Source organism: Hylobates moloch, unplaced genomic scaffold (genome assembly GCF_009828535.3).
Source record: "Hylobates moloch isolate HMO894 unplaced genomic scaffold, HMol_V3 SCAFFOLD_13, whole genome shotgun sequence".
Lineage (NCBI taxonomy): Eukaryota > Metazoa > Chordata > Mammalia > Primates > Hylobatidae > Hylobates > Hylobates moloch.
In genome coordinates this window covers 64190240-64207234 of record NW_026652288.1, presented here as the reverse complement: position 1 = coordinate 64207234, position 16995 = coordinate 64190240, and the positions used below count along the sequence as shown (strand labels likewise).

General features: G+C 34.9%; 1 protein-coding gene across 6 annotated transcripts in view; it reads left to right on the top strand.

Moving 5' to 3' along the window:
- The window catches only part of HLTF (helicase like transcription factor), a 56479-nt gene that overhangs the window by 35081 nt on the left and 4403 nt on the right, over window positions 1-16995 (top strand). For 3 of the 6 annotated variants that reach the window (XM_032173806.2, XM_032173805.2, XM_032173804.2), the window contains exons 15-24: window positions 1123-1266; window positions 2516-2654; window positions 3338-3473; window positions 5259-5438; window positions 9248-9372; window positions 9867-10045; window positions 11383-11508; window positions 11846-11958; window positions 12308-12488; window positions 16550-16630. In XM_032173806.2, coding sequence (XP_032029697.1) covers window positions 1123-1266; window positions 2516-2654; window positions 3338-3473; window positions 5259-5438; window positions 9248-9372; window positions 9867-10045; window positions 11383-11508; window positions 11846-11958; window positions 12308-12488; window positions 16550-16630 — 1404 coding nt within the window. Of the gene's footprint in view, window positions 1-1122; window positions 1267-2515; window positions 2655-3337; window positions 3474-5258; window positions 5439-9247; window positions 9373-9854; window positions 10046-11382; window positions 11509-11845; window positions 11959-12307; window positions 12489-16549; window positions 16631-16995 lie in introns of all 6 variants that reach the window. The other 3 variants (XM_032173803.2, XM_032173802.2, XM_032173801.2) reach the window with 1 other exon arrangement.

Genomic DNA, 16995 nt, shown 5'->3' with positions numbered 1-16995 from the left:
CTGGTATTCTGTAGACTCTGTCCCTAATGTTTGCTCACTGTACATGCTCTCTTTAGGAAATTTCATTCATTCTTAACAGCTGTAAATACTGTCTGTTGTTAACTTTAAAATTCATATCTACACCTCTCACTTTTATCTACAGGTAATTATTTACATTTTCCTAGTATACTTCTTCAGTCAGGTATTCTATAGTGACCAAAAATGATAAAGGTTTAAAATATTCATCTCTTTCTTACTTGGGTGCCCACTTTTCCCTTTTTTTTTTTTTAAACTTCCTTATGTTTTTGTCACACAATTCTAAGTAGTCATTGAAGTATCAGAGCATCTTAGTCTTATTATTATTATTCGTATTTCATATTTAATTAGTCCCCAAGTCCCATCAGTCTTGTCTTAGTTTCTTTTTTTCACACCTGTCCTTTCCACCCTGTTCCTACTTCTACCATGCTGGTTTAGGGCTTCATCATCTCTCTCCTCATAGCTTCCCAGCTGTGTCTCCCTGGTATCTTCTCTTTTCAACTTAATCAGACTATTTTTTTCTGCTGAAAATCTTCTAGGTCTGGTTTTTTCATGATTAAAAAAAAAAATAAGTTTTTAAAACTGATCATGTCCTCAAGAAAGTCGGGGATGATTTGTTCTTCGTTTTTAGTTACATCACTATTGTAGTTGATACCTGCCAAATAGTAGGCCCATAATAAATGAGTGAAAGAAAGTGGCTACAGTGCTTGAATCTCTGCCCACATCCTTGGAAATACTGGTTGTTGTTCTTTTACTGTTTAATTTTTATATTATTAAGTCTGCTAACTAATGCAGCATTAAAGGGCCTTCTAATTAAAATATTTTTATAAAACTCATTATTGTTTTCAATAACTTTGATTTTTCCTCCTAAAAAAGAAGCTGTTGCTGATTGGTAGGGCCAAGTAAATTTTAAATAATTTATTATTACTGTGTATGTGTCATTTTTCTTATTGTTATTATTTTGGTCTAGACTGCAGGAAACTTGATTTCATACAATTTTAGTAGTTGGATTTGTCACACTACTGCCAGGGCAGTTACTTTTTTATACATATATTAAGTCTGACACTAATCTGCTCATTGTTAAAAATATTCCTAATTTTTCTTTAGGACCAGTTTGGACAACATATAAAATCAGATGTACACTTGAATTTTTATGTTTATTATGGTCCTGATCGTATTAGAGAACCGGCCTTACTTTCAAAACAGGATATTGTTTTGACTACATATAATATTTTAACTCATGACTATGGAGTAAGTATTGTTGATACTTAAGATCTTTTAAAGATTGAATGTAAGAAATATGCCACAGGTTTCTAGAGTGTTCCAAAATTCAGGCTTTATACTTTACTTTTTTTCTTTTTAAATACTTATGATATATAGAAAAATAAATGGTTGTTTTTTTGTTTTTGTTTTTGTTTTTACTTTTTGCATTAAAGGGTTTCATCTTATTTAGATGCCAATTTAGGAATATTTTTCTTTTCTCCTCTCCTCCCCTCCCCCTCCCTCTCGATGGAGTTTTGCTCTTGTTGCCCAGGCTGGAATATAATGGTGTGATCTCAGCTCACTGCAACCTCTGCCTCCTGGTTTCAGATGATTTTCCTGCCTCAGCCTCCCAAGTAGCTGGGATTACAGGCATGTGTCACCACACTCAGCTAATTTTTGTTATTTAGTAGAGATGAGGTTTCACCATCTTGGTCAGGCTGGTCTTGAACTCCTGACCTCAGGTGATCCACCCACCTTGGCCTCCCAAAGTGCTGGGATTACAGGCGTGTGCCACCACACCCAGACAGGAATATTTTTCATTTAGAACATTTTAAGTTAAGATTTTAAATTTGGATTGTAAGTATATAAAGCAATTTGTAAATGAATTTTATTTTCTTTTTTAATATTCTGGAAAATTATTTTATATCACAATGATTTGATTAATATCTCAGTTGGAAGGTATGCTTTTTTTGTAGTTACAGTTCATAAGTTTTCCAGTTAGTCTTAATTTTTTTACCTTTATAATTCCAATTGTTCAAAAGTTAAAATCTTTTGAAAAATACCTTGCTATCAAAATTTCAGTCTTCTAGTAAAAATATTACCTTTTATATAAAAGAAAGTAATGTTGAATTCAAGTAATTCTTAAAACTGCCATTTTCTATATCATTGCTATGTTTTAATCGGAGGTAGAACAGTTCAGTGTATTGACCAGTGACTCAACAGAGAGCTAGACTGCTTGGGTTTGAATGCTAGTTCTGCCACTTCCTACCTGTGGTGCTTTGGGTAACATACTTACTTAGCAGTTTGTGCTTCAGTTTTCTCATCTGTAAAATTAGGTGTGCTAATAAGTACTTATTTTATAAACTTGTGAGTATTCAATAATTAATGTAGTGCTTAAAGCAGTACCTAGCACATAGTAAATTTGATATTAAATAATGATAGCAACTAGTTAGCAAATCATATTAAGTACTATTTTACTTTCCTGTGTTTTTTAATTCATATAAAACATTTATTTCAGACTAAAGGAGATAGTCCATTACATAGCATAAGGTGGCTAAGAGTGATCCTGGATGAAGGACATGCCATACGAAATCCAAATGCTCAGCAGACAAAAGCTGTACTTGACTTAGAATCAGAAAGAAGATGGGTTTTGACAGGTAATCATAGCTCATAGCATTAAACTTATTAAAATCTTAAATCTCTAAAATATATCGTTATGTAAGTTAGTAAAGTAACTTTGTAAACTTCAAGTGGGTGTAAAGTCTGCCCCAAAATTAATCATAGAAATAATTTAATCAAATGTTTTGAGTTGTTCTTCATAATTGCCTGTGATATAACAACATTTGACTTATTGATAATTTATGGAACAGTCACTAGACTTACTCTTGAACCTTGGAAATGGAGTAGACACTCTAGTCATCCAGTCATAATTTTGATTTCTATTTCCCATCCTCGAACCTGTTTGCCATTCACAATATTTTACTAGAAGGTAAGGAAAAGAATGTAAACTTAAACTAGTTGCTTTTTCCTTCTTGCTAGTGCTGCTGCTTTAAAAACTAAATAAGCAGATGTACTTGATAAGGAGAAAGTTGAATTTTCCATTCTTTTTCTTGGCTAGTGTGGCATGTGAGAGCTAAAAATTAGAGCAAAACTGTATCTTGAGATATGTATATATTTAATAAACGATTATAGTCAACACTTGGTAGTTTAATTTAATTGATAATGATGGGCCTGGTACAGAGTGCCCATTTTCAATTATTGTCTTCTCTGATTGGGCCAAATGGATACTTTTATTGGATACTCTGGTTAAAGAGTTATAACAGTTTCCTGTTATTTCTAGGTACTCCAATCCAGAATTCTTTAAAGGACTTGTGGTCTCTTCTTTCCTTTTTAAAACTTAAACCATTTATTGATAGAGAATGGTGGCATAGAACAATACAGCGTCCTGTCACAATGGGAGATGAAGGAGGACTTAGGTAAGTAATTTCAGACAGTGATTAATATTAGTTACAAATAACTGTTAGTAGCTTGAACCAGTTGGCACTTTCTTTACTATTTTAACTTGACTCTTAACTTTTCCTTCTAAAAAGTGTTTATGGCTCAATGCCTTTGTCTTTCAGAACCTAGTGATGCTTGTTTGGAAAGACAAAGATTTCTAATTGTCGATAACTACCCTTCCCCTGTTTTGGCTAAACTGAAAAGAAAGACATAACTGTGTTTTTTGTGTGTTGCTAAGCCCCAAAGCCCCAAAACCAGCATTAACAGATTTAGCAGGAAACATCGTATATCCTTTGAGGATCTAATATGCATTAACTTTTCATATCTTATATAGCTTTATTTATTTATTTATTTGTTTATTTATTTATTTATTTATTTATTTGAGATGGAGTCTTGCTCTTGTCGTCCATGCTGGAGGGCAGTGGCGCGATCTTGGCTCACTGCAACCTCCGCCTCCTGGGTTCAAGCGATTCTCCTGTCTCAGCCTCCCAAGTAGCTGGGATTACAGGTGTGCGCCAGCATGCCCCGCTAATTTTTGTATTTTTAGTAGAGATGGGGTTTCGCCATGTTGGCCAGGCTAGTCTCAAACTTCTGACCTCAGGTGATCCTCTTGCCTCAACCTCCCAAAGTGCTGGGATTACAGGCATAAGCTACCACACCCGGCCTTACATAGCTTTATATAGTGAATGATGTGAGGTACCGTGACCTCAGCAAAAGTTGTATAGGAAAGTTTTATGTGGTTGTTTCTGGTGGAGATAGATAAAAGTTGAGAACATAAATTAAAACTCAGTGATAACCATTTTGCAAGGTGTAGACTAATGTGGTTCAACTTTTTGGCCAAAGCACTGGTTTATAGACTGAAGATTTGAGATCCATTAGTGGGATATAAAATTATAAAGGTGGTAGCCAGCATTTAAAAAGACAATGAAACAGAGAAGAGATTAGTAAATATCAGAGTGCATGATACATAGTATTATTTTGTGAAATATTTGTTTCTTTTGTATGTGTTTGTATATTTTTGCTGGATAGAATAAAATGTGTTTCTTACTGTGAATTATAGTGAAAAAGCTTCAAGAGCCACTAACCTAGTTGGCAGTACTATCCACTTGATTCCTCAAAACCAACTATTTAAACTCCAGGAAATTTTATTTATATTTCAATGTTGGGAAAAAACAAGAATTGATACCTCTGTTTTTTTCCAGTACTGAGAAAGAAATGTAAAGATTGTGGAACCTGTAAAGCATTTTTCTGTGTTCTGAATTACCATATTATCTTTTTATTTTGGGGGCACTCATTACTTTATACAATTACTTATTTATATACTTTTGATTTTCATATTACAGAAGGTAGTATCTTACCCATATCTGTATTCTACAACATTTAATTCAGTGCCTTGCACTTAACAGATACTTAGAATTTGAGTGTTGACTATTCGGTGATGGAGTTGACAGGGCTGTTGAGAAGTAAAAGAGTTAGTGATTGGAACAAAAATGGGGAGCACAGCTTAAGAAAATAAGGACAGGACATAAAAAGATTAAACTATGATAGGTATTGAGGGGAAATTTCCATACATTTGTTTTAATAATTTTATTTTTTGTAGAATACTTCTGTGATTATCAGATTGGTTAAAACCCCAAATAGGGGATTTAAAAAACACTTTTACAGAAGCTATAAAACAGTAACAAAATGTTCTGTTTTGTTCTTCTTGGATCAATTTATATAGAAATTAAAAGTTACATAATTATTTGTTTTATTCTGATTAGGCGTTTACAGTCCCTAATTAAAAATATTACACTTAGAAGAACAAAGACAAGCAAAATTAAAGGAAAACCTGTTTTGGAGTTACCAGAACGTAAAGTATTTATTCAGCACATTACACTTTCAGATGAAGAGAGAAAGATTTATCAGTCTGTGAAAAATGAAGGCAGAGCCACTATTGGAAGGTATGGAGAAAGAAAGCCATGTTAAAAAATAGTTTTTGTTTACTTTGTTTCCCATTCACTGAATGACATTATTTAGATGTGTTAGCAATAGTTTGAAGTATACTGAAAGATAATTTCCCTCTATGAATTAGTGTTTTTTTACAAATTAATAGTTAAAGTGAATGAAATAATAGTATAATTCACAAGGTAAGTAATTTTTTAAGTTAGGAAACAATTTAAAGCTTACTTTAAATGACAAGTTCTCAATTGCTAGCCAGAAGATTTTGCTGGCTTCTATTTCCAAAATCGTATGGAAATCTGGGAATAGGAACTGATGAAATAGGTTTAACAAGAAGATTAAGGATTGGTAGAAGGTATGAAATTCTGGTCCAAGCAAGATCAGGTTTAATGTGAATGCCCATAGGGAACAGAATGAATAAGAGACAAGTGAAAGCAGAATAGGACTGTGAAAGGGGAATCTTCAAAACATAAAAACTTCAGTGAGGTAGGTACAAAGCAAGTTTGATAGGAATTAGAGAGAGTGGGAAAGATTGTTCTAAGCAGCAGATTTCTGAGTTCAAAATCTTATTTCTTTTCATATTCATTCTTTCAACAAAAATTTATTAAGTGCCCACTGTGTGCCAGGCACTTATACCCTTTGGGATACAGCAGAATTAAACAGACAAAAATGCCTGCACTCAAGGAATTTATATTTTAATGGTAAGAAACAGATAATTTAAAAACATGATTAAGTTTTAAGGAATAAAGCAACGAAAGGGGATAGGGAATGCCAAAGCTGTTTTAGTAGGGTATTAAGGAAGACCTCACTGAGAAGATGATATATAGGTAAAGATCTAAAGGAGATTGGGATTAAGGGGTGTTTCAGCCAGAAGGAAGTGCAAGTGTAGATGCTCCCAGCTGGGAGCATGCATGGTGAGCTTGAAGAATAACAGAGAAGCAACTGTGGCTGGATACTATGAAAAAGAGAGAAAATAGTCATGATATCAGAGATATATTGGAATGGAGGTATGTAACGCATATGTCAAGGACTTTGGCTTTTACTTTTTATGACAGGAAACCTTAAAGGGTTTTGAGCCAGGAGAGTGACATAATCTGATTTATATTTTTAAAAGATCACTCTGGCTGCTATGCTCAGATTTAGGTTATTTGAATAGGAATAGGGTCAGAAGTAGGGAGACCAGTGGCAGTCAAAGTAAGAGATGATGGTGGTTTTTACCATAGTAGTGATAAAGGGAGTGAGAAATAATTAGATTCTGTTAAATTGTGAACGTAGAACCAACAGAACTTGCTGGATGATATGTTATGGCATGTGAAAGAGAGGAATCAAAGATAACTTCAAGCCTTTTTACCTGAATAACTGGAAGGTTGGAATTGCCGTTTACCAAGACAGGTCTATGGGAAGAGCAGAGGTTTTTTTAAGCTAAGATCAGCAGCTCAGTTTTGGACACATTGATCATAGGATGCCCGTGAATTTTCCAAGTAGAGATGTCAAATAATTAATTGGATAGGAGAGTCGAGTTCAAAGTCACCTATGTGTGGATGGTAATTAAAGCCATGAGATCACCAAGGGAGTGAGTAAAGTGAAAGAGATCTAACTGTGAAGACAGCAATGACTGGTGAAATAGGAGGAAGCTTCTAATATTTAGCACATGGTAGGCACTCAAAAGAGATCTCTTAAATTGAAATGCTGAGTATCAGTAAGATATGACCATGCCAGGGAACAACTAGTGTTAGTAAAGATTATTTGAAAAAGTTGAAAAAGATTAACTTTATTGAAACTGTTCTCAGAAAATAAGTTATTTTTAAAGTATTCTTTTTAATAGGCTATGTATTTACTAACATTTATTTAGCACTCACTAGGTGTTATACATTGATCTTAGTGCTTTAAATGTATTCACAGCAATCCTATTAGGTCAGTATAATTATTATCCACATCTTATAAGTCAGGAAACTGAGGTACAGAGCAGTTTAGGTGACTTACACTGTTGTCACACAGCTAGTGAGTGACAGGACTGATATTTAAACTCTGGCAGTTTGGTTTAGAGCTTGTAAGTTTAATCTTTGTATTATTTTGCCTATTCCTTGCATTCTTGAATATTCAGAAGTGTTTGTTGCCGTAATACTACCAGTACTAATACTAGCAACGGATTCATGTATAGCACTTAGTATAGTCCAGGCACTATTTTAAATACTTTACATGTATTAAATTAAATAACAGTAGTTGTATGAGGTAGGTACTTTTACAATGACACTGTTAGAACTGAGGAAGCTCAAGACATAGGTTAAACAACCTGTCCAAGGTTACATAATTAAATTGGCACAGCCAGGTTTTGAATTCATGACCAGCTAGCTCTAAAAATTTGTACTCACAGCCGTTAGGCTGTATTTCTTCTGTTGCCTTAAAATACTTAAATATCAGATGGCCTGGTTATATAATTTTTGGATCACCCATTTCCTTAAGAATCTATGTTGTCATTGTACCGCTGTATTTTGTATAGCATGTTTCTGTGGGGAAGCCTGGTTTTTTTTTTTTTTTTTTTTTTTTTTTCCCTCTGAAGTTCAGCAACTTCTCTGTTGACTTTCCCTAGGACATGTGATATTATTTAAATCTTTAGATTCCAGGCTTTTCCCCCCCTTCTCTTTCCTGGAAAGCTTTCTTTAAATATTGTTTTCTGTTCCATTATTTTATTTCTCTCTGTGTATGTTAGATGTCTTTTATCTGTGTTCCATAGGTATCATTTTATTTCTGATCTTTCACATTTTTTTGTTTAATTTTGATTTTCTCAATCCTGTTCCCTACATCCTTTTCTATGTTTTTATCAGTGACTAGTCTTTTTTTATATTGGCTTTATTGTTTTCAGTGTGACTTTCATTTCTCTGATGATTCACTGTTTTCTTTCACTTTCTTGAGCCATACCAGCTCATCTTTCATCTCTTCATGTTCTCTTGCCATATTTTTTCAAAGCTCTTTGTCTTTGCTTTAAGATTTTTTTTTTTTTTTTTGGAGGAATTGCTTTATTGAGTGGTGTTAAATTATGACAGTATCCTTGGTCATAATTTTTATTTGCTCTGTGGCAACATTTTTCTGCTGAGTTTTCTTTCACTGCCATGTGTCCCCTACCTTTGCTCTCTGCTGATTATTACTTATATTTGAATATCTTGAGTTCTTCTTGGACTAGCTATTTGCTAGTCTAGATGTACAAAAGGGAAAGGTCACAACCATGTCCCAGACCAGCAGGAAATAACCCAATTTACTTAAGACTCAGGGTTACATGTTGAGTTACTTTAGGTTTTATTAGTACACATAAACAGAGATCAGAAACTTTAGGGGTGCTTGGAGTGTAGAGTGCTGTGCCCGTAGTCTTTTTTTGAAAACACAGTGCACCTGTATGTTTCTGTATTCAGTTTACCTTCCCTCTTTTTTTGGTATAAATTTCTCCATGGAAGCTCAAGTCACCAAGCATGCACCCTGTTCCTATTTCTGCACGTGAGAGTTATTGATTTTCCCCTCAGGGCACGCCATCCATTTTAAAGAATTGTGTTTTGGCAGCTCTGTTTGAGATCTGCAGTCATCCCTCTCAGCATCTTCCTATCTGACTTACACTGCAATTGGCAGCCATTTCTCATATATTGTGCCTTATTGTTATAGATCTCTCTTGGTTTTATTAGAGTTTGCTTTTCTGCTTTTCGTTCTTGTTTTGGAGTAATTTCTAGAGAAGAAAAGAAAAATACCATTTACTCTGCTGTTTTAGAATAGGAAGTTATTATTGTTTAGCAGACTTAATAATATTTGACATTTTAATCTCTAGGTATTTTAATGAAGGGACTGTCCTGGCACATTATGCAGATGTCCTGGGTCTTTTGCTTAGATTGCGGCAAATTTGTTGCCATACTTACCTTCTTACAAATGCAGTGTCTTCCAGTGGCCCCTCAGGTAGGTAAATTTGATTGCTTCATATCATTGTATTTGTCAGAGATACTTAAGAGTGATAAATTTTTTTTTATGTGGCATACATTTAGTTTATTTTGTTCTGTCAAATGGAGATTGCTTTTAGTGTGAGACTCAGCTAGGAATATATTCAATAATTTTTTTACCAATGAAATGGAATTATAATGAGGTCTTTCCAGGAATTCCAGTGATAGATACCCTTTGATGAAAGATTCATATTGGATCTGCCTTTTATTGTGTGCTGGTATGTTATTATCATGTTATAATGATGCTTCTCTATGAGGTATATTACGTGAGTTGGCTACTATTTTGGCTTCTGAATGTTTCTTAAATTTCAAATTTTAATTATGCTTTTTGCCTATGACAGAAAATGATGAGAGACTTTCCCTACTGGAAAGCGAAACTTTTCCTTATAAGATAGATTAACTTGTCATATTACAAACCTTGCTCTGAAATTAATTTTTCAGCCTTTTCTCTAGGAAATGATACACCTGAAGAACTGAGAAAGAAGTTAATAAGGAAGATGAAGTTAATTCTGAGCTCAGGTTCAGATGAAGAATGTGCAATTTGCCTGGATTCTTTAACAGTTCCTGTGATAACACATTGTGCACATGTATTTTGTAAACCCTGTATTTGCCAAGTCATTCAGAATGAGCAGGTTAGTTTTTTGCTCAGTAGAGGTTCAGTGTTTGATAGAGTAGTGCACCTGTCTTTAATGTAATAAAAGATAGTATATGGAGTTTTGCACTTGGATTTAATAATATACCTTTGATAGTTAATTATTCCAGTATTTTAATAGGTGATATATTTCTCCTAATGCAACACTTGCAACATAAAAAGATGTTCACAGTCAATATCTTAATTCCGCTGTTTATATCATTGCTGTTCAATAAATGGATTGATAATGTGAGACACAAAGGTAATTTTAAGTTTTCTAGTAGTCATACTCTTAAGTAAAAAGAAACATTAAGCTAATTTTAATACATTTGTATTTAACCCAATATATCTAAAATATAAAAAGTATTAATATGATGTGCTTTTTACAAAAAACTAAATCTTCAGAATTTGGTGGTAGTGTATACTTACAGCACACCTCAATGTGGCTTAGCCACATTTCAAGGACTTAACTGCCCCATGTGATTACTGGCTATTGTGTTGGATAAGGTAGGTCTAGATTCTTTTGTGTGGTAGAATTTTTTTGAAGTTGACTACTCTGTTAAGCAGTCATTCAGCTGGGGTAGAATTTTTTAAAACATTTTAAATTGATATATAACATATGTGGAAAAAATGTATAAATTCATGATTAAATAGCTCAGTGAATTATGAAGTAAACATATTCCTGTATCTGCTGCCTAGGTCCCCTTGTGGCCCCTCCCAATCATTTACCCTCTCCCTCTTCCCCAAAAGTAACCCCATTGTATTGACTTTTAAATAATTTTAGCTTCAGAATTATTTTATTGTAATGGTGTTTTATATATAGTTATTTAAGATATAATCTTATTTTATTAGCAGGTTCAAATGGGTACAACAGATGTTGCTTTGGAATGAACTTGATAGGATTTAACAGATCCTAGTAGCTTTATAAGCTATTATAAGCTTTATAAGCTTAATAGCTTTATAAGCCATTAAGATGGATTTTTTTTTAAAGAATAGTACTAAATAGTGTAGCTGTATTGTATTTAGGTTTAATAAATTGTTATTCATGGATTTTTTTTTAAACTTGCTTACAATGTTATAATATTTAGTTTCTTGCTTTTGCTTCTAGCTAGTGCAGATCACATACTTTTGCTCCCTCCTTTATCCATTCTACTTACCACATTATGTCTGGAGTTCAGCATGTTCAAATGTCTCTTAAATGGATGAAATCTATTAAAAGGTTTAATAAAATGTTAGCTGTGAGAGATACAGATTTTAGCATACATTTAAAAATTTTTAGGCATATTTATATTTGTTCTTCTGTTAAGTGTTGCTCATACTTCGTTCTTTCTTATATAGCCACATGCTAAATGCCCTTTATGCAGAAATGATATACATGAAGATAATTTATTAGAATGTCCTCCAGAAGAATTAGCACATGACAGTGAGAAAAAGTCTGATGTGGAATGGACGTCCAGTTCAAAGGTAAAGTACTCATGTGCAAATATTTGAGTATTTGTTTTACCTTTATATAAGGAAATATACACAGTATATCAAAATCGTAATTTCTGCTTTCATTCCTGTCATTTTAGTGTTCTGTTGTTGACCACTGGCTTTTTATTTTTAGTGGTGAATTTGAGAGGAAATAGAATGGGTTCAGATTATTAGAGTGTTCTTTCAGTCTTAATTTTTTGTTTTAAATGAGTAGTCTTTTGCATTTTAGGGAAATAACGTTGCAGGACCTTTTCTTTATGATAAAAACTTTTAAACTAATTTTACTGATTTAAAATGGAATCTAATGGACATCTTAATATTTTTTCAGATTAATGCGCTAATGCACGCATTGACTGACTTAAGAAAGAAGAATCCCAACATAAAAAGTTTGGTTGTTTCTCAGTTTACAACATTCCTGTCTTTAATAGAAATACCACTTAAGTAAGTTCCAGTGTTTTTCACTTTCAGTAAAAGGATTTTATATAATTGTATTGATTTGGATAGCAAAAAAAAAAACTTAATTTGTTTTGCCAGTTTTAGTCATTTTATCTGAAAGATACTCGGAGTCACAATAGAGAATACTTCCTGGCAGCACAGGAATTTAAAGATTAAGTCCTGAATTTATCAGAAAATGACTGACTCAGTGCCTAGCTTATTAATAAGTGTTCAGTAAACATTTGTTAAGATAAATGAATGAAAGAATTTATTGAAGAGATTTGTAGTTACTTAACTTTGTTTTATTTTTATAATAATAGTGTTTGTTACTTGTCTCTTTTCTTCCCCCCATTAGAGCCTCTGGATTTGTGTTTACTCGTTTGGATGGTTCCATGGCCCAAAAGAAAAGAGTTGAATCAATTCAGTGTTTTCAAAACACTGAAGCAGGATCTCCAACTATAATGCTTCTGTCCTTAAAAGCAGGTGGAGTTGGTTTGAATCTGTCTGCAGCTTCTCGAGTGTTTTTAATGGATCCAGTAAGTAGTTTTGTAAATTTTTTCAGAATCTTAGTACTTCTTTCAAAAAAATAAGACAAAAAACTATTTGGTAAATACCTTCATAGTTATAATTAACTGTGAAAATTCTTAGGCAAACTTTAGAAATAGATGACAAAAACTTAGTAAATGTGGATTAAGAGCTTTCTCTTAAGCACTTTACTGAAATCCCCACAACATCCTTATGAGGTAGATACCATTATTAAATGCTCTGTTTTGGCCAGGTGCTATGGCACATGCCTTTAATCCCAGCACTTTGGGAGGCCAAGGTGAATGGATTGCCGGAGCTCAGGAGTTTGAGAGCAGCCTGGGCAACATGGCAAAACACCATCTCTACAAAAAAAATTTCCAGAAAAGTTACTCTGGTGTGGTGGTGTGTACTTGTAGTCCCAGCTACTTGCAGGGCTGAGTCGGAAAGATTGATTGCTTGGGAGCAACCCAGGAGGTTGAAGTTTCAGTGAGCCATGTTCCTTTCACTGCACTCCAGCCTGGGTGACAGAGCAAGAACCCGTCTCTGAAAGAAAAAAAAGAAAAAAAATGCTCTGTTTTACTGAAGAGGCAACTGAAGCACAGAAAAGTAAATAATGTGCCCAGTATCACACAGTTAGTAATAGGCAAAACCAGAATCACAGTCTATGTAAATATTTAGGTACTATTATGCTATGCTATTCTACTTTTCTTTTATAATAAATCTCTATTAACCGTAATGCTTTTTAGAGTAGTGGTTCATTCAGCCAACAAATAATGAGATCCTGCTTTGCATCAGTTGTTATAGGCACTGGGAATCTAACTATAAACAAGACAGACAAAATGACTACCATCACGGTTCTAGTGGTCTTAAGCTTTAATGTGCATAAGAATTAGGTAAAATGCAATTTCCTTTGCATTCAACTTAAGAGACTTAGGAGTTCTAGGATTAGACCCAGGAAGCTGCATTTTTAGCATATATCATAGGTGATTGAGGTACAGGTGGTCTAGGATCACAATTTGAGGAACAAATTATCATTAATGGAATGTTCTGAGTACGTTTTAATGCCTAATACAGTGCAGTCAATTGTGGTTGTGTAGTACAGGCCTGAAGGTAGAACAGAGGCTAAAATTCACTTTGAACTTTACTCACCAAGCTGTGTGACCTGGATGTGCATTCACATAGGAGCATGTTTTTCTACATGTACAAAGGGGCTGTTTGGCCTGAAAGGACCTTGGACTAACTCAGTTTCTAATTTGCACTGGGTACTATGTGGGCTAAAGGCAACCCTCTGCTGTTTCTGTGCATTCAGACTTAAGATTTGTGATTGTAACTTGTTACCTGAAACTCAGAAGATTTTTAACACATACGAATTCTACTGAGAACATGTAGGAATTCTACTGAGATATAAATTTTAGTTAATTGGGTGAGGCTACCTTGTTGATGCATATATGTTTACTCGGGCTTCCTTTTTCCTCCCTCAACTGAGGGTATCCTTCTCAGTAAGATTATAACTAGGGTCATCATACTTAGGCCTTCATGGGTGAATATCATGGATATGGTATAGTCTGTTGTATTTTCTTTTTTTTTTTTTTTTTTGAGACGGAGTCTTGCTCTGTCGCCCATGCTGGAGTGTAGTGGCACAATCTTGGCTCACTGCAACCTCCACCTCCTGGGTTCAAGCGGTTCTCTGCCTCAGCCTCCTGAGTAGCGGGATTACAGGCACCTGCCACCACGCCTGGCTAATTTTTCTATTTTTAGTAGAGACGGGGTTTTACCATGTTGGCCAGGCTGGTCTTGAACTCCTGACCTCATGATCCACCTGCCTCCGCCTCCCAAAGTGCTGGGATTACCTGCGTGAGCCACCACGCCCAGCCGGTCTGTTGTATTTTCTTGCCTTAGTACTGTGGATGAAGTTTTAAATCTTTGTTGGCAGTATTTTATGGCTACTATACAAAAATATTTGTAACTATAGATTGTTGAATATTAATTAATCCAGTGATAATTCTAGAAGCTGATTTTTAGAACAAATCCCAAATTTTATTTTTCTTGCTTATAATCTTAGTACCAAAGAGGTTAATACCAAAATAATTAGTATTATAAAGTTGATCAGAGACTAAACGTGTAAACAGTTTTTAAAAATTTACAGAACGTTTTAGCAGTTTTATAGTAAGTTGAGTGTTCTTCATTGAACATATCAAGCTTTCCAGTGTTGTTTCTAACTTAAAAGTCAGGTCCGAGAAACATAATGATTCAATAAAAAAATAAAAATTTGCTCATTAAAGTCATTTACCTTTAAATTTTTTTTTCTTTTTTTAAGAGACAGGGTCTTCCTCTTTTGCCCAGGCTGGTCTCAAACTCCTGAGCTCAAGCAATCCTCCCTCAGCCTCTTGAGTAGCTGGGATTACAGGCATATGGCACTGTGCCCAGCTTTCTTTTACCTTGTCATGGAACATTGTATAAGTATTGGGGTAATATGGCCTGGCACAGAGGCTCACACCTGTAATCCCAGCACTTTGTGGGAGGCCAAGGCGGGCGGATCATGAGATCAAGAGATCGAGACCATCTTGGCCAACATGGTGAAACCCCGTCTCTACTAAAAATACAAAAATTAGCCGGGCATGGTGGCAAGCACCTGTAATCCCAGCTACTTGGGAGGCTGAGGCAGGAGAATCGCTTGAACCCAGGAGGTGGAGGTTGCAGTGAGCTGAGATGGTTGCCACTGCACTCCAGCCTGGTGACAGAGCGAGACTCCATCTCAAAAAAAAGAAAAAAAAAAAAAAAAACCTCATAGTTTTAATTTAAAATTTAATGATCCTTATCCAAACAATTCATGATATGATTTAAAAACCACTTACCAGAGTTCCAAATCTTTTTGGTTATTTTTCCCTTTTCATTGTTGCACCATTTTATTGTTTTTTTGGTTTTTTTTTTGTTTTTTTTGAGATGGAGTCTTGCTCTGTCGCCCAGGCTGGAGTGCAGTGGCGCGATCTCGGCTCACTGCCAGCTCTGCCTCCTGGGTTCACGCCATTCTCCTGCCTCAGCCTCCCGAGTAGCTGGGACTACAGGTGCCCACCACCACGCCCAGCTAATTTTTTGTATTTTTAGTAGAGATGGGGTTTCACGGTGTTAGCCAGGAGGGCCTCGATCTCCTGAACTCGTGATCTGCCTGCCTTGGCCTCCCAAAGTGCTGGGATTACAGGTGTGAGCCACCGTGCCTGACCCATCATTTTATTCTTTAGCTTAAAACAGTTCTCATGATCATGTCTGTGTTAATTAGCTAATGGTACTTGTTTAGCTCAGCTTTAAAGTCAAACTGACTTCAAATACTGATACGAAAAATTGCATCAACAAAAAAAAATTTTTAGGACTTATTGACTCTTAAAACCCTTTTTTTTTTTTTTTTTTTGAGATGGAGTCTCGCTGTTGCCCAGGCTGGAGTGCAGTGGCGCAATCTGGGCTCACTGCAGGCTCCAGCCCTCGGGGGTTCACGCCATTCTCCTGCCTCAGCCTCCTGAGTAGCTGGGACTGCAGGTGCCCGCCACCTTGCCTAGCTAATTTTTTGTATTTTCAGTAGAGATGGGGTTTCACTGTGTTAGCCAGGAGAAACCCTTTTTTTATACTTTTATTTCATGAACAGAGGAAAGTGAAAGAAAACCAGAAAAGGGGGAGAAAACTTTTATAAATAGGCCCAAGAATTGTGTCTTTTCTCATATAAATTAAGTCATTTAAGAGGATGTATAACCTTTTTCTGCTGTTAAGCACACATAAATTCTTTTAAAAATGAAAAAAAAAACCAAACTGATTAATCAACAAATACTTATTTTGGGTGCTGATACATATGTCAGGCCCTGTATTAGGTATTAGAAGCAGTAGTATGGGGAGGATGCCTATCATCATTAGTGATTGGGAGGGTGGATTTTTCCCCCAGAGTATTTGTGATGTTAGTATCTGACTTCAGGCAGAAAACTTTCAGTCAGAAAAGGATGAATGAATACTAGTGAAATGAAAGGACAAATGCAAAACACTCAAAGATCAGGGCAGTAATAAAGCAACTCATCCATGTTCTTGTTAGGCCTGGAATCCTGCTGCTGAAGATCAGTGCTTTGACAGATGCCATAGACTTGGCCAGAAGCAAGAAGTTATCATCACAAAAGTGAGTTTTTAAACAAACTACTTTAAGACTAGGTTGATACGATTTTTACAATTAAGCAAGTAATGCAAGAATATATTATTATAATGATTGAGTGGAATTATGCAGAGCAAAATATAAGTCACCTGTTTCCTCCATCAATAATTGAATATATGCTGTTTAAGGGATCTTTCTCTGCACCTACATTTATATTTATGTGTACATCTCCTTAAAAACATTCTTTTAAAGATAAATGGAATTATACTTTATTCTACAACATATTTGTTTCCCTTAAAACTATACATTGGAGACTACCTCATAAGTACATTTAGATGAACGCTTTTTTAAAATAGTGGTAAAATACATAATTTACCATTTTGAAGTATACA